We start from the raw sequence: 18,261 nt of genomic DNA on the forward strand, positions 1-18,261 counted from the left end.
CAGACCAGGCCATAGTAAACGCAAATTAATGGGAGAAACATGGCCAAATGATACATCCTCTGAATTATCTCCCATTTTTATTTTGAAGAACCTACAAGCTTTACAGGATGAAAATACCAGTACAGCAAAATAAAGTAAAATTCAGGTTATTAAAAAACAGAATCAGGAAAGTATCCAGACCTTGCTTGTGTCTCAGTCCTCAATGAAGGACAACTTTACAAAAACCAGCAAGAAAGTAACTTTAATATTGATTCCATTAGCTCGGTGAGCACCTTTGACTCTTACTCAACAAGAGAAAGAAGGAGTGAACACTTGGGAAAGCATGGTCAGCACAGGAAGGGAAGATACGGTAGCATTCTGTGCAGGTGGAAAGGTCAGAGTGGCGGCTAGGTGCATCTCCACTTGGAAAATATTATTTTTAACATGAAAGTAGACTAAAAATAAAAAAAACCAAAACTGGTAAGGAAAATTATTAAGTGTCTTACAAAGAAAGATAGCTCCATTTTACAAACGACATACTCTTTGGAAACAGCTCGCAACAATTTTCTGGGAGCTTTTTTTTTTTTTTCCAAAAGCTAGTCCTAATCTGATGTTTGGTTGCTCATTTAAGAAAAAGATTCCAGGCATCTTGGGATACAAACTCCAGCAGAAGCAACAATTCTTTCCAGAAGATAACTGATAATTGGTTCTAAGCCACCCTTAATGATGCAAGCTAAGTACACCACAATGTTAATGAATGACAGTGGTCAGTAAGTCTCAAAGCAGCTTCAGCACCTTCCAGTTTTCAGAGCTATCCTCTGATTTTCAAGTCCAAGCCTTCTGAAAACGTTATCTTTTAATTTTGTAGATTTTTAATAACCTGAAATTGTTTAGTAGCAGCTAATTTGGTCTCCAGGCATAATTCTCAGAGAGCCAGTCCACTGCAATTAGCTTAGTGTAGATTACATGGTCATTCTTTCCTCACAACAGCATGTCAGAACACATTCTGAAAAGCAATGTGGTTACTCTTAAGAGTTCTAGCATTTCTGTGCTTTTGCTTATGGGACTGGATATGAAAGGACTAGCCGCCTTAGGGTTTGGGAGTTTTACGATTAGAATTTCTCCTTCATTAGAGAACAACTAAGATGATGGGATATGTACATGAAACTACTAAACACAGTTTCAGACATATATTTTTCAACTTTTTAAGCTTCATTAATATTCCAGTTAGAGTCCTGTCAAAGATTACATCCAAGACACAGCAGAAAGGAAGGAAGTGGCAGAAGATAGAAAACCCCACTGGTATATAAAACTAGAATAGCCCCAACTTTTCCTCTCAACTGTTTGTCCATGACATAAGTTCTCTGTTCTACTGAGTAGTGTGCAAGACTATGAAAAACTGTTTTATATAGGTTACTGCAATGCACAAAGCAGCTATATCTTTTTTTATTATTGGAGGCCAGAAGCCATCTAGAGCTGAGTAAATACCAGGAAAAGCAGGTGACTGACTAGTAAAGCACAATTTACTGCATCTCAGGCAAATACATAGTTCAAGCTCTATTTTCAGACAGAAGCAGGAAAACATGCAAAGAGCAACTTCTTCACAGCCAAAAAGCAGATGTTTTCTAATTCTCCATTTTCTATTTTTAATAGAAGCTCCTGACTTCTCACGTAGTTTTAAATTACATTCTCTTCAACGTCTCTGGCTACGAAGTCCAGAGCTGACAGAATGCATCAGCTTCAGTGTGAGCCTGCTCTAAGTCAGTATCAGGACTGATACTCTTTTTAGACAGTTTCTAGCTAGATCAGGCTACAGTGCAGCTACCGCAACCTGGAGCTTGAAGCAAGACAACTGCTACTACTTGAGTATATACTTGGATTCTAGGAAGGCACCAAGTTTTGTGCTGGTTAGCTTAAAAACTAGCTTATACAAAACTACAAAAGCCGCAGTCTCAAACTGACCTGCAGTGTAAACAAATTCTTAGTAATGGGCTGAATGAGCAGGAAAATTTGCTTCTTTTAAGCTCACAGCTCACTTTAAACTGGGTCTACCTTTCCTGACTTGATTATATTCACAGCATACAGCCACAGGCTCTGCTTGTGAGGGGGGGAAAAGTTCCTGGAAAAAAACCCAAAAGTAGAACGGTTCTTTAATACTGATTGAAGAGTTATAAAATGTGAAAATCAAAGCTACTGGTACCATTTTGCCTCTTCCAACGTGTTAATCCAATTCCAGCAACACAATTTCTTTATTATTTATTTTGCTTTACATAAACTAAATATACTAGGTGAAGAGGTTAACATAAGCTACACAGAAAGCTTGTGTACATTACCAAATTGGAGTACAAGGGTTCAATAGGCAATAGGCCAGCAATACAATCTTTCTTTGCCCCTGCCAAGACTCACGCTCTCATGGTGAAATACAGGATCAACTATAGTTTGAGGTGATGGTTCTATTTTTCACTTGAAGGGGCTCTTTTATTTTGCAAGACACATGACATCAATCAAATCTTTTATTTCTCCCCATTAGAAAATAATCTCAAACACAGCGATAATGGTAATAGTGCTAAGTCTCACCTTTTTCATTATCTTTGTATTTGCATATGCCAGATGGAATTTCAGCTTGAAACATAGAGCCCACCATGATTTCCTGTTTTGAAGTAACAGAAACAAGAAGTAAGCAATCACAGCTGTGATGCTTTTTGTTAGCAAACAAGAGAATGATGACATCTTTTTTTACCCCTTAAAACTTTCATTGTTCAAAACGTAAAAATATAGTTAACAGGCACTATATGGAAATGGCTTTTTGACTATTTGGGGAGGTCTTTAACACTCCTTACTATCAAAACTCTTATATTTATGGGGGAAAAAACAGAGGATTTGGGTGATCTATAGAGCTCAGAGTTACTAGGTAACAGATCAACTCATTATTCATGAAATACAGGCTTTTTTAACAGCACTTAGTATTTACCTTTTTCCAGTCTTCTGAGGGAATATAATCTTCGTCTTCTTCAGATTCCTCTTCTATTTCACTATCTACAAGAAATTATTCAATCATTTACACATAATGAACTGTGATGGGGCCCATGCATGCCAACACCAGCCTCCAGTAAAGTGGGCTGAGCAAGGGGGCCCGGGACGTCACAGCCAGCTCCTGGGGACACCACAGCAAGGGTGACGGGGGCACACGAGCCCAGCCTCTCATCCCACCAGCCTCCAGCCACATAGCAGCAAACGGCAGTTTTAGTGGCAATACCAAATGTTTCTGTATCGACAACTTTAAAAAATGACCCACCCGATGTTTACATTTAGAATGGATTAAGATACACAACAGGCTCTGAAAAGTTAAGACAGAAATTAATACATCCATCAATTTTACTACTACTTAATTAAACTTTGTTTTCCCTCACCCAGCTTCGAAGCAGTTGAGATGATTTACATCCAAATTTACTACAGTTACTTTCTGAAAGTATTTTTATGTGGATGTTCAGCATGTGGGTTTCAACACCATTTTCAATGAGCTCCTAGCTTAGTTACTGCTGTTCTTTTTCCCTTACAGCAGCTGTCACTGAATTTAAGGTAGACTACAGCACAAGGTGTGAGAAATCTGCACGTGTGCTATTCTCAGTCTTACTGGGATTTAGTAGCCTTGGATGTACTGCTCAGAGATGCACAGCAGCATTTAAAATAGATTATTTTGGATAAGGACTGACAAAAATTTTAAGCTCTTTACGATATAGGCTACTTGCCTTTCACGATGTACTGAAAGCAACTGCAATATATGGTTTATGTACAGCATGTGACAGTATCGGCACTAAAATTATCTGTACATTAAATTACCTTCTACACGCAGCTGAACATTGTAAAAAACCCAAAACCTAATGCAATCCACTTGCATTATGCTAATGCTAATGTTATGTTTAAAAAAATAGAGTTCATTTAAGATACTTGCAATCCTCTGCACAGCTACATGCTGAGGTTCCTTGGCATTTTTGGATTAATATAAACTACAGATTAGAAAATAACATTTCTACAATGTCACGGCTAATTAGTATCAAGAATAAGGTATCATAAGAAACCTTTGCTTTAACTCGCGTTTGTTAAAACATAGAACAGTAGGAATTCAAACATCAATGACAGTCACTTCCACCAAGGAAAGGTAAGATATTTGCTGTCCAAATGGCTCTGCTGATAGTTCAATACTAAAAGGTTCAGATTCCATTAAGTAAGACTGCCACAGAAATGAGAGCTGTCTACAGGGACAGCTACATAACACTAGCTCAACAGTCTCAAATGGATGCAAAACCAATTTTTAAACAAAACAATAGAGAAAAGAATCAGTCCACAATGCTGGCAACAGTATCAAATGTGGAATTCTTGAAGCAAATTTCTTCTATTGGCCTTTTTCAGACTTCATTGCTTTTGTTTTCTGTATTAGTGATCTTGAAGAAATCTGGGGTTCTACTTCTAGTAAATTTCATTTTTTACTTTTTCCTTCAGTTGGACTCTCACCTTCTTTAAGTGAGTACATAAACTGGTGTCACCGGGCCTTGTCATGAAAATCACGCACTGTGCAGCAATGATCTAGTTGGAACAGTTCATTTCCTACTTGCAAATAATCTTACCTATGTCCTTAGTACAAACTGGCAGCTGAAACTACTGAAACTATGATGGTAAGGTAATACCATACTAAACAGTTATTTACCGCACCTGGACTCCATGTAGAAGAAAATTTTTCTGAAGGGCACATCCATACAAACCAGTTTGCAGGATCATAAACTGGACTGTTACAACACTTGGAGTAGTGTCATGAAAGGATTTGCACTGTCCAAGAGCCTGCTTTTTCAAAACTGTAGAAATTCAAATTTTTCCACAAATCTAATCCTTTAAGAAGAGAGCGTATCTATTGTCCTTATACAGAGTCCCTTATCTGCAGAGAAGATTTAGCATTCAGCTAAAAATAGGACTTTTTTGTTGCCTATTATTTTGAGCATAAGGATAATCAAGAGCAGTGTTATGAAAGAGAACAAACAAATGTTTATAGCTATCAACATGTATACCTCAGAAACAGAATACCATGTTAACTGCAGCAGTCTTAACCAAAGGTCAATCACATTGAGATTACTGTGCTTAGTACTAAACTGTACATACTTGTATCAAAATATTTACATCGACGAGGGCGAATTATCTCCTGTGGATCTTGAGAAGCAACAGATGGTGCTGGGTCGTCATTAGATGACTGTGTCTCATCTTCCTGACCTGATGAATCTTTTATGGTCTCCTCCTTAAATATATAAAAGCAAACAGGAGATCAGATATCCTTTGTATGTGACAAACAATATTTTGGCAGTATTTTTTCCAAAATTGTCAATATATCAAACCCAGGTATCTTTTACCTGACTTGAAGTGACTGTATAGATTGTGGCCTGTCCAGGCTGAGCCACAACAAATGTGTAAACACATCATATTATTTATTGACCAGGATTTTAGGCAGATCAATTTAAAACCCAGACTCTAACATACAAATTGGAAATATGAACCACAATTAAATATCATGCCTAGTGTTTTAAATCAGTCAAGCAAATCCTTGTAGTTTTCATTTAATTTCATCTAACTTTAAATTTTACTCTGGTCTTTTAAACCCTTCCTTATGAATTTTCAATAAAAAAGGGGAGGAATTATTTACTGGCTGGACTTTTCTCAATCAAATGGAAATGGTACCTTCCATAAAAATTAATGTCAGTAGCATGGTTCAACCCCACAGGAACAGCGTATCAGTAGGCTCAAGTATGTACATCAAGTCATTAAAAGATCAAAAATTAGAACAAGTTTCTTTATTAGAAGATAAACCACAACAACTATGAGAATTATTACAATTAAGGAAAATTAAAATTATAAAGGTTAAAAAATATATTAGTGTGTTCTAGTTCAATGCATGTTGTCAATATCTTTTATGTGTTTTATGACTATGTTGTAAGCATTCATGCTTGCTAGTTCTAACACAGAAGCATTAGACACAGCACATGTTTATGTGTACCTTTACCAGCAGCCAGAGTATTATCACATGTGCAGCTTAAAGCAGATTAAAAATAGAAAATAGCTAAATGCAGTATAGCTAAATAAGCTGTAGAAAGATGAGCACTTGCAGAGAAAGCTTGAATGATTTATAAAATTATTCCACCCCCACAGATGTATTTTACTGCCTCTCTGCTAAGAGCATGCAAGCATTTCGGAGCTCTCATTCTTGTACCCTGAGGCAAACAATCATAACAGGTTAGCTAGCTCTCTTTGTGCCCAGTCCTCCCCACCACCTTTGTTCCAACCCTATCAAAACTGGGGTAGAATAGGTGAACACATACATTCAGTTCAGTCACAGCGCCAAGTCTGCAATTAGGCTAACCCATTGGCTGTGTTTACAGTGCCAGACTCTGAACTGTTGCTGCTGATGGGCAGGAACGCACTTGCTTCTGCAGCGCGCTACAAAGTGTTAGTGCCCTACAGCGGGACAAAGATGATGACTCTTGCTGCTAACAGCAGTGACAGACACTGAGATTTTATCCATTTAAGAGAAAACATAGGCAGTATCTTAAATCAGCTAGTTACAGAACTGAAGAACTACAGAGGTCATGAGAACACAGAAGATAGAAGCTGTGTCAGGAAGTAATTAAGAAGCAAGGACACAAGAAGAAAGTGGGACTTCAGGAACACCACAATGCACAACAAAATAAACCGCTTTTGTGTCTTCTTTTCATTTTGCATATTTCATGTTATGTAAGTTTCTCCCCCTCTCCAGCTTCTTGAACCTTTTCAGATCTAATATAACTATGTGTCTTTCTTCTTTCTGGACTATTCAACACATACAAATAGCAATCTTTTACAGCATCTGTCAAGGGAGTTTGTAAATCCTAAGAAGTTCATTTTCTGAATCGGATATATCATTCCTCATCTCTGTGTTGCATTCCAGAGATTCTAAAATGGGTAAGATATCAAAGAACAAAATGCACCCTTTTTAAAGCCAGATTAGGTAATGCAACTTCCATTAATGCCTAAGCTTTTTTGTTACTGACAATACAAAGGGTTTCATGTTTTAATGGAATTCAGGGTGCAACTCAATGCCACCAGTAACGGAGAAGTTACAGCAGTGCCCATGACAGGACAGGATTGTTACAAATATGTATGACATATGCAAGTAGAAAAGACTCTTCTAAAATCAGAAAATTTATTTTAAGAGCACACAGAACAGGATTTTAAAGATGCTAAGTTCAAAACTATACATTTTGCAAAGCTATTTGAAGCACTAGATTCAGTTAACAATTTAAGTACAACCAGGGCTGCCAGGCTGAAAAAATACAATTTAAAATGCTAAAGCTAGAAAACTTGCAGCCATCTCCAATACTCGGAGACACATTTAATTCAATTCCACGATTTACTGTTCAATTTCAGTAGATCAGCTTTTCATCTTGAAACAAGTATTCAGCCATATCTGTAAAGGTGCCTTCAGGCATTTAAAACTTCAGTTTTGAAGTCAGACTATTTCTGAAGGACAATTACAACCCCTTCTTACATGATGCTATACGTACACATGTACCCTAATTTGCCACAGCAACAGTTTGGAATGATACAGATGAAATTAAGAGCAATGAAGAGAAATACAGATGGGTAATTAAGAATAAACATTAGAGTTCAGTACACAAAGCATCTGAAATGAACTATATTATGAATTACTTCTGCCGTGATCTGGCATCAAGTGGTTGTCTAGTACAGAACAGCTGTATGAAAATAAGTTTCAAATTAGTGCCAACACTTACTTTGTTTTCACCACTACAGCCACTGTTGTCATCATTATCAACATCATCATCATCTTCTCCCTCCTCCTCGTCGTCTTCATCATCATCATCATCATCATCTTCTTGGAGTGGAATGGTACCATCATAGCCATAACGGCTAAGTAGCTCCTGGATTGGCATATCACTTTCCTGATAAACATCCAAACAAAGTTTGAGATTTTAACAAAAATATTTCACATCCCACATCTGCTCTACAGTTTAAAGGTGTGCATTTTAAACATAACAGCAAAACCCGACAGATGATGATCAGGTATACTAAGAGCAGCCACTCCAAAATGAATGGACAGTCAAAAACAGAAGTTACGGCTCCTAAGAAAAATGTGGGGGCTTATGCAGCAGAACTATTTCCTAATCCTCTATAAATTTACAGCAGACCTCGCATACCACCAAATCTCTCAAAGGGGCCATAAAGCTCATTAAAAGGGCACCAAAGGACTGTATGCCTCACCCCTCCCTTGGTACTTGTCTACTACTATTTGACCAAAACACAAGCCCTGCAATGTGGCAGGTTACCTCTGGTTACATCACACCCCTTCAGTACACAGAGCAAACACGCTCCTTATTGGAATATATATTGGTATTCCCTTTACTGCTCAAAAACTACCTGAAAAAATTGTAGTATTTTGTACATATTTGTGGGAAAAAACAGACAACATGCATGTCAGCAGCAACTGCTTCACAGAGACAGCTAAGATATTGACAGATTTTGCAGGCAGGAACTTGTCCTAGTGCAAGGCAGTGATTTCTGCAGTATCTCCAAGAATCCAGCAGAATAAGGACCAGAACTTCTGGTACCTGGCTTGAACATGGAATTAAATCTTTGTCTGGGGAGTTGTGCTATGGGGACAACTCCACACAGTTCTACGACCCTAGCTTTGAATACAAAATTACACCAAAAATGCACCTCTCTATCTCTCAGTAACTCTCCCCTTTCTGAGCAAAACAAAAAAATGAGGGGTTGGATGGGGGTGAGGTATCATCACCATCCAGGTAAAGATAGTAGTAATGTTTACAGATTCATATACATTTTAAGCTAGTTGTCTACAAAACCATCCACAGATGGAAGCAAATCTGCTAAAATATGTGCACATTTAAAAATCTTTTGTATTTACAATGCTGGTCCACTCTGAAGAGACATTTCAAATGATACAGTTGGTTCTCAAATTTAGCGGCTCCCAAATTGTTATCAATTACATTCACTTTATTAATAAAAATATTAATTGCCAGGTCTGCAAATTACTTAATTACTTTTAATACCTCAGTATCTAGCCTTCAGGGCCAGTATATGGTATCCTTAACAAGATTTTTCAGAGCAGAGGCTTTCAGAGAGCATTTTAAAATTATCTCTCTCACAAGATCAAATCCTTTGTTTACGATTTAGAGGTATCTGCTTGCTCTAAATATTTCTTCTTAGTATGTAATGTACATCTTGGCTGATAATCAGAATTTTTAATTATTGGCTGACCTTAGACTTCCTCCAATGAAATCCTTTCCTAAGGGCCTTCACTGATCAACACATCTCTAGCTTCTGGAAACATACTAACAATACCAATTACAAAAGGCAAGTGTAGTTAGTTCTGCTGTGTAAAAATAAAAGTAACACAGAAGTTACCAGTACTCATTGTCTGTGTATTTTATTTTATTTTACTTCAGAGAACTAACCCATTCTACCACTTATTGGTCTACTCTTTGGTTAAGCTATATACACAGTAGATGCAGACCATGTGGACCTGAATGTCCTCACCTTCCCTCTTGACTTCTTGGTCCCTATTGTATCACTTTATGGAAAGAACTCCTAGAAGTGGGGAATTAATACTTTACTGACACGGACAACATGACAGGACTGTGATCTTAATCTGACAGTATAGCTATCAGAAAAACCCTATTCATAATTATCCAAACAAACATTCTCCAGTACATTTTGGGAGGTAATATATGTTCATCAAGCGCTCCTCACCACTATCCCATTTGTAGATGGAGACTGAGAATTAAAAAGAACTTTTACTACAATTCGTAGGTATGTGTGAACGATGTAACAGGCATATCACTACATGTAACCTAGCAAAGTGGTATTGTATTTACAACATTTTTCTTAGGTAGGGCGTCTTAACTTCAAACAGTCCATTACAATTCAAAAAGCCCCAAGGGTCTGCAACTTTCCAAGATAAAATACAAATAATGATTTCTGTATTGTTTCAGGATATTGCAAAAATAGGAAGGGTTAAAAAAGTAACAAGTCTTATCAAAGACATAGAAATTTCTTATGTGGAAGATGTTTAATAACAAGAAATAATTATAACTTGTGCATCTGGAGTGGAGGTAAGTGAGGGGGAGTGATATAACAGAGAACTGTATTGTAAGCAGCACAGAAGTGGTCAATATAAATGACCGTACACTCTTCTAACTGAAGAGCTCAGGGGCAACAACTGAAATGAACACAGAAGAGGTGTGAAAAAATCAAACTTGTTTCTCACACTAAATGAGCTGCGCAACATTGCCACATGCCTTGTGGACACCAAGTTTACAGAGGTTAAAAATAAATCGGACAAATCTACGGGAGGAGGAAAAATAAGACTGACAGGCATTACAAAGAGAGAACATCGTTTTCATACGTGCCTGAACTGCACCCCGCTAGAGGCTGGAAGAGTATTTGGGAGAAACACTGCAAGCTTCCACGTATGGTTCTCTCATTTAAAGACAAGAGGATGCTGGTGCATAACCCTAAGAAAACCCAAGAGCCCTGCCTGAAAAGGGGGACCCCAAAAGGAGAAACCAAGTGATTATATGGAACAACAAATGGAAGAAGGGAGGGAGTCATTCTGTAAATAATGCAGGGAGGCACCACACGCAGCACCTGGCAATACTCACCACTTCCTAGAGGCACCCAGGAAGCCAGCACACACCACCCAGTAGTGCTCTGCCCAAAGACAGGGCAGCACAAAGGTAAATAACTTGGCCTCACACCCATCAAATCCTCCATGTCACACTCCCTCCAGCTGATGCTTTGTACAGTCAGCTTAGCTAAAAGTAGGAGGAAGTTGAATTTCTGCAACTTGCTGGGGCCTGGTCTTTTATTATTTCCAAGACAGAGTGTGAATGCAGTTTCCTACTACCAGAATTATGCTGCCAAATTTCCTGCTTTTTGGAAAACTGCAGTGTCAGCACATGCCCAGAACGCCGAGGAATGTGCCTCATCCCAGGCACACCTTCCTGAGCACTGTCTCTCAGGCTGCTGAAGAAGGAATACTGGTTAGCCAGGACTTTGGTCACATCTGGTATAGATGCTCCTACACACAAAACCAGTATTACTGAATACATGTCTGGATATGATCAATGATATTCTGCTGCACCACCTCACGGATAGCTTTCCTGCCCAAGAAACACTCCTACCTTTCAAGAAATATCACTGAGTACCACCAAATCCAATACTTCTGATTCCCTTCAGGTACTGTTCTGCTCTCAGGGAACCGTATTTTTTCCTATACTAGAGCAGCATGGAAGGCAACTTCAGATCTCTAGACTCAAATATGCTACTGCCATTTAGACAAAAGTGTATAAACGTACTTGCACGGACAAATGCAGGATGCTACTCAAATGCAAGTACTAAGGCATTACAGATTCACCACAGCTTCAACCAATGAGCAGAAAAGATCCTCACCCTCAGAGGCAGGTGTACTTTTTATGACAGTCAGGAGGTTAAATCATTAAGGTTCAAAAATTCTTTTGCAAAATCTGACTGCCACCTTGTCTCTGAAAGAGCTGAACTAGTAAATCAGGCACATTCACAGCCTGGGGGAAATTTGAAATAGTATGTGTAAATGTCAGGGGAAAGAAAAAGACAGGATAGCACTTGCCTTGACAATAGTTTTGAGATGTAGATTGCCTATCACCCATGATTCAGAAAAAGAGATAAAAGTTAAGACTTGATGTGCAGCCTGCTATCTCACAACTAGAAGCAGCCGCAGGTCTCTAGCAAGACCCTGCTGGCATGTAAGCGTCTGAAACTCAGTAAAAGCCCTACCTGCAATACACATACAAACTGACCACACAATTCTCTGCCAGTCTGTAAAAGCACCCTGCAGAGAGGAGCAGCACACAGAGCAATGTAAATCTAAGTGACACTATTGCTCACCATCCTGATGACAAAAGAGCTGATGTGTGGAGAAATTATAAACTTGCAGCCCCGACAACCGAGATATGAGGGAATAAACTGATGGCTGAAATACAGTTATAAACGAAGCATTGTAATGTGGTGATAGAATTACACATCCAGATATTGACTCTTCACAAAATACGAGGGGGGAAAAAAGTATTTTCAACTTACAAACCACCTGACATACATGTGGAGCTCCATTTCTCATTTAATCTAGATGAAGCATATTTAGATTCACAAACTATTTATTTATCTTCATTTTACCATTTAATATCAAACCTGAAATTACCAGACAGAAACTATCGTTTACACCCGAAATGTAGATTAAATGCACTAAATTAATTTAAAGTCATATTTGCATAATCACTTATTCTGAATAGGATTTGTACATCACATATGCATCTGAGAATCATTAATGATCTGTTCTGGAAGCCTTTTCAGCCAATGAAGTCACAGGCAGTATCTAAACAACTTTGCATTTATAATGAACCTAGTTTGTAATTTAAGAATATTATTCCTGCCTGAGAAGTAATTTAAGACAATACATAAATGACAGCATAACCTCAAAATGCCAAATAAATCTTATATGCAATTATTTCAGAAGATACTGATACGTTTTAAGACTTATTTATCACTATTAACAATAACTGTGAGTTCTGATCCCAGCTCTGCAGGCAACTCTTTGCTTTGAGCAAATAATTTCATCTGCATCTCCACTTCCTCTACCTTAAAAATGAAGATACTTCTATATGCCCTACTAAAGTATTACATAAATGTTTGTATAAAAATGCAAGAGAAATGTAAAATTATGGGATTTTTAAAAAAATCAAAATCTATATGCACTAATCAACTGCAAGTGTTTTAGAAAGTAGTAACACTGGAATACACAAGTTTAGTCAAGAGTGTACTTTAACTTATATTAGCTCTAGAATGCAAATCCTACACCAGCACATATATGCAAAAAGAAACTAAACAAGCACAGCGTTATACACTATTAAGTATTTATGTACCAGTTTCCTTTTCCCAACTTTTGAGAGCTGCAAATTTAGCTCAGCCCCTTTCCCCCATCTATATTATTTGCCTATCAGTGTTTTAGGGGTGGGTTTTTTTAAATTCCAAATAAAAGGGAAAAACCCTGCATGTTTTGTGTGAGACTGTGGGCTGTGGTTGTGTTTTATGACTACTTAAGGCTACCTACCCTGTTAAGATCCTCTATTTCAGAACTGAAGTTTGTCTCTCCTTCCATCATTTCCTCCTCTTCTAATGTCCGTTCATCATCAAAGTCATGCACCAGCATATCAGCTGATGGATCAAATTCATGGTCATCAGATGTTGCTGAACCTCCTGATAGAAAACATTTTAAAGAATGTTTTTAGTTAGATCATGGCCTCACAGAGTTTAATTTTTTATTTTGGTGACATTTTAATACTCAAATTATACTCAGAAATTAAAATATCTTCAAAATCCCTCAATCATTTATCTTAGGGAAAGCCAATCTCAGAGGACAATGAAAGCTGTCCTTTGGATAGTAAGAGATCATGGAAAAAAGAACCAGGAGATACTGTTTAACTAGCCAGTTCTCAAAGTACTATACATCTGGACATCAGGCGCCCCTAGTTAAATGTTTGTAAAATGTTCAGTTTTTGAAGACTTAATTCTTAAATAATCATAAACCTGCCTGAATCAAGAGTTCTACTGGGAGCAGAAATACTCATAAAATATAAACTCAGGGTAGTCATTTCCTTTATACTTTGGAAGCTTTCTTGTTTACAACTACAAAGACAGTCTAATGACTTTTCCAAAATTTAAACTTAAAGTAAGCTTCACAGTTAAGCAGATTTTATTTATGATGCAGAATCCTTAGTTATTTTTCCCCGTGCAGTTTTTTCACAGTTCATTGTAAAGAAGTCTGGTTATATTTTATGACAATGAAAAATAAATGAATGGATGAATGGTTTGGCAGATGCAGTGTTTTTATGTAATTCAGCAATACCTGACTTCTAATTCTAACTCTGCTAACATTTTTCCACTTGTCTCCGTGGACAATTTAAATTTCATTTTCCAAAGCCTGAAGAGTATACCCATGCTAAGGGTGCAAGAGGGAGGGGTTGACTATAAGGGTTAACTCTGCTTTGTATTTTGAAGTGTTAAAGCAATTGATTATTTCCCTGAATGAAACAAGAGCTCAAGAGACAATGGCAGTCCAACTAAAGTAACTAGTGGAACGCTTTTCCACTAGCAGGATGCCAAAAACCTTGGAAATAAGTAACAATAAGTACAGTGGTACAAAAGTGAACAAAAGCCCCCCAGATATTCGTAATTTACACTTAGGCTGACTACTAGATAGCCAGTAATTCTGGGATACTGGAATATCAGAAAATAACCAGCTTTAAAAACAGAAGTAATGAAACCCCTCATTTTTAGTAATTCAATGAGGTAAAAAAATACTGTTTTTCTTGATGCTTTTGTTCTTGATGCTATTATGCATCAAAACATCCAGTGCCTTAAGTTTTGACTCTGTATTTAATTCTAACACCAACAGGTAGCCATGCCTAGATGGATGGTAACTCTATTGCTGGGTGATGTAGTCTCTCACGCCCGCAGCGCTCGCTCACATTGTGCTCCTTAGGACATCAGCATTCCCAAACACAGGTTTGTGCAGCTTTTGCAAAGACAAGTATCGTATTTCCCCAGTGTATTTTGCCATTTAGAAACTTGTGCTGGTACAGGCTGGAAGAAAGCAGTGACTGCTTAAACCAGTACTGCCACCAACCTGTTAATCAAATTATATCCTTAGATTACTAACTGGAAGAGACCAGCAAAAATAATTTTTCAAGGGTGCCCTCTTCCCTCACAAGTTTAGGAAATATTAAAAATATTTACCTGGGCTTGAAGACTCAACAGAAGGCTAAAAAAGAAAACACAGGAAATTATTTTTTCTATGTTGAACCTGCACAAGCTCAAGTCAATAATTCATCTGACACAAAGCAAGTCACTGCAAATAATGTATTTACAAATAAAGCACTACAAACACGCTGAAGCAATTTAAGATAAATAGTATTCATTTTCTCCTTTATGTATCAATATTGCTGCACTATTTCAGCAAGGATAATTGGAAGAACTGCCCATTTTGTGATGCAATAATTGAGTTGATGAAGGTATAAAATAAAGAAAAACAATTAATCTTGAAAATAGTATTACAATTCCACAATCAGCTTAGTATGGCATAATCGGTGCTACTACCAGATGGGGCAATGCTACTTTCTCTCCATCTCTATCTGCTCATTTCCAATTCTTCCTTTATTCTGATACAAAACTGAAAACTAACAGTAGTGATTGGTTAGTTTTTAACAGATCCAGCTCTAGTCTAACTCTGTGTACTAGATCCCCTTTTCCACAACCAAGGTATATGCCAGATTACATTGACAGTAGAAGCACAGTTTAAGAAAAAATTATTCTTCCTGTTTGAAACTGCATGCTATGCTATACACAAATTCCCTTTTCTACTTAAATTAAGGTACACACTTTTAAAAGGTAATCACAATGAGAACTCCTCATAGAACAAAAGAAAAAAGCAGTTTAATCTTAATCTCTAACCCAGCTGTGAGGAAAAAAAAAAACCCAACAAAAATTGTTTTACAAGCCAGACTTTCTTCTCAAGTATGTTTAGAACACAAATTAATATGATCACAACACTACAAAACAAATATATTTCTTGAAATACAGAAAAAAAAAGAAACTTCCACAACAATCTGTATGTAACAGAGGCACCCTTTGGCCTACCATATTTGGTAACCTTACATTTATAATCAGAACAAACATCTTCTTTCATAAAATTCTGCTTTCCCTTGCTTATAACTTTGCCAGTCTTTAACCTCCTGAGATGAAATTTGCATGTCAGACATGCAAACCTCATTTGTTTTGAAAATTCAAGCAAATGTTTCAACTATTTTCAGGAACAGACCTAATGAAGTGTTTCTTTCAAAGTTAGGAAGAATGACTTTTTACTTCAGAAAGCTGCAGTACCCCTTTCCCTGCCACCTTCTGGAAGCTGAGATATTGTTCATGGATGTTGTTATATTACATAATACACAATGCTGCCTTCATGAAAAACTGCCTGCATTTGGCCAAGAAATAATTTGGAAAACTTCAATTACACATTCACGATAGATATTTGTGTGTATGCATAATACCTACTCCTACTAGAATTGCAAAATCTGTACACCCAGAATTGTATGCAAAATTAAAACAAGATAGCATGTTAGAAACTGGTAAATTTAAACTCAAGTAAAAACTTGTACTATTATTCCAAAATTTTCTAAAGCATTTTCCTTCTCCTTGACTTCACCTCATAAAGCCAAGCAGTCACTTGCACAAGCCACTTCCACCCAAAACACCTGGCCTAGCTATGTAGCAAAGTAAAAACTAAAATTTGAAAAAGTCTATGTAATTATAAAGTTCTTTTATATTAGCAGCTCTTCAAAGTGAGAAGAAATACACCTTCTTAGGAATCAATGACCAACATTCACTTACATGTCTGCCTACATTTTACCATAGTCTACAACACACAAATGAAAACTTAAAATATATTTGCCTGTGTCAAGCAGAAAGCAGTATACAAAGGTAAAAACACAGCTTGAATATTTGTCTGAAGGGCAGATAGAAGATAAAATAGACAAGAAGTTTTGCTCTCCTAAGTTTGTACAGCCTAAAGAAAACACTGAATATATACACTGTCTTCAGGTGGAGACACTACAGTCTACTTTTCTCATACTTACTAACATCCAAATATGTTTTTAGTTTATGTGCAGTATCACTGCTGACTTGCAAGAAATAGCTTTTTAGGCAGTATTAGCTTTAAAAGGCAGTACTGCACAAAAAAGCCAAGAGAAATCATATCTGCACAATTAAGTAGACTGAAATTCACATTAAGCGGGTAGGCACTAAAAAAAATTTTGCAAAATGTTGCACAATGCCACAGGAAGTTTCGCTAATGACTACAGTTTAAAAATCTTTCTTTGCAAAGATTATCTTAAAAAATTCCGCTGTACATTATTACTAGCATATACTGAGCTAAAGTTGAATATCAAAATCAGCCAGCAACGACTGATCTCTATTTGGTATGTTTTGTTTTTCTGATAAACTTGCAAAACTGGGTAACGCATAGTAAGTAATACACAATTATTAGTGCAAAATTAGCAAAGTCTTAGTGCATTCATTGCAGCAATCACAGGTGGGAAATTGAACAAGTTCAAACTGTCTATTTCTGGCAGACAATGCTGAGAATAAGGTAGACAATACTGCATGTTCCGTGCAAGGAAAAAATAAGGGAAAGACAAACATCACTAAGAAGTATCTTAGAAAGTTTTAAAATAAAGACTAAGTCTTCCTTAATAATTCTCTTGTACAAATATGAAAGAAATGAGCACTGCAAATGCAGACTATGGCCACCACTAGCAGCAAGAGGAACCTTTATCACCCAAAGAGGGCATGACAGAAACGTAACTGGAGCTTGTATCAACTGCAACAATCTAGCAAAAGCAAAACAGCAACAGTAAGCAATTCATCAGAGCTGTGCAGAGGCGCTGCTTATGGTCTGCGGGTTGCGCAGAAGTCAAGGTGCAGCTTTCCCGTCCTCCTTTTAATGAGTCTCTGCCAGGGTATGAAGTCCATTGCAAATACATCCAGCCTCAACCAAGACCAGGAAGCAAGCTGTGGAGACCCCATCCTCACGCAAGGGTCCCTGGAATCCCAGAGGCCCCTTTTAACAAAGTATTGACCAATACGGTAGTATCAGTATGCTTTGCAGAAGGGTAGTATCGGTATACTTTGCATCCAAATAATGACTCATCATTACAACATAGACTGCTCTCACCAAAATCAAGTGACTTGACTACCAAGTTGCTCTGAGATGGAAAGAAGAAAGCAGAACCATGGCTGGTAAAGATAAGAAGGGAAAAAAGTGTCCCTGTGACTTAAGATGAAAGATTATTCCAGAAATGACTCTGCCCTCTTAGGAACAGAGCGCTGAATGTAATGTCCTAGAAAGCCCTGAAGACAATCTATTCTGAGGGATAAAACATGTTACTTAGTAAACACTAAATTCTGCAAATGCCATCTTAAAACTGTTCTTTCTGTCCAAGCACCAAAACACATCATTACTGGAAGGCTTTTACACAAGCTAACACTCCTGCTGACAAAAAAAACTTTCCAAGATACAACCTACACTTACTCATGGCCAGCGTCTCTCTAACCTGTTGTTAAGGCTAAATAATCACTCCC

General features: G+C 37.4%; 1 protein-coding gene across 3 annotated transcripts in view; it reads right to left on the reverse strand.

The window, feature by feature from the left end:
* MIER1 (MIER1 transcriptional regulator) overlaps nt 1-18,261 on the reverse strand; it is a 43,831-nt gene that overhangs the window by 9,958 nt on the left and 15,612 nt on the right. For all 3 annotated transcript variants that reach the window (XR_012831051.1, XM_075710444.1, XM_075710443.1), the window contains exons 2-7: nt 14,863-14,887; nt 13,178-13,323; nt 7,788-7,955; nt 5,131-5,263; nt 2,951-3,015; nt 2,557-2,629 (exon numbers count right to left, since the gene is read on the reverse strand). Coding sequence is in view for 2 of the 3 variants with exons in the window: in XM_075710443.1 (XP_075566558.1) it covers nt 2,557-2,629; nt 2,951-3,015; nt 5,131-5,263; nt 7,788-7,955; nt 13,178-13,323; nt 14,863-14,887 (610 nt within the window). In the remaining variant the exon portion in view is untranslated. The remainder of the gene's footprint in view (nt 1-2,556; nt 2,630-2,950; nt 3,016-5,130; nt 5,264-7,787; nt 7,956-13,177; nt 13,324-14,862; nt 14,888-18,261) is intronic.

This window comes from Pelecanus crispus, chromosome 5 (genome assembly GCF_030463565.1).
Source record: "Pelecanus crispus isolate bPelCri1 chromosome 5, bPelCri1.pri, whole genome shotgun sequence".
NCBI classification, from domain to species: Eukaryota; Metazoa; Chordata; class Aves; order Pelecaniformes; family Pelecanidae; genus Pelecanus; species Pelecanus crispus.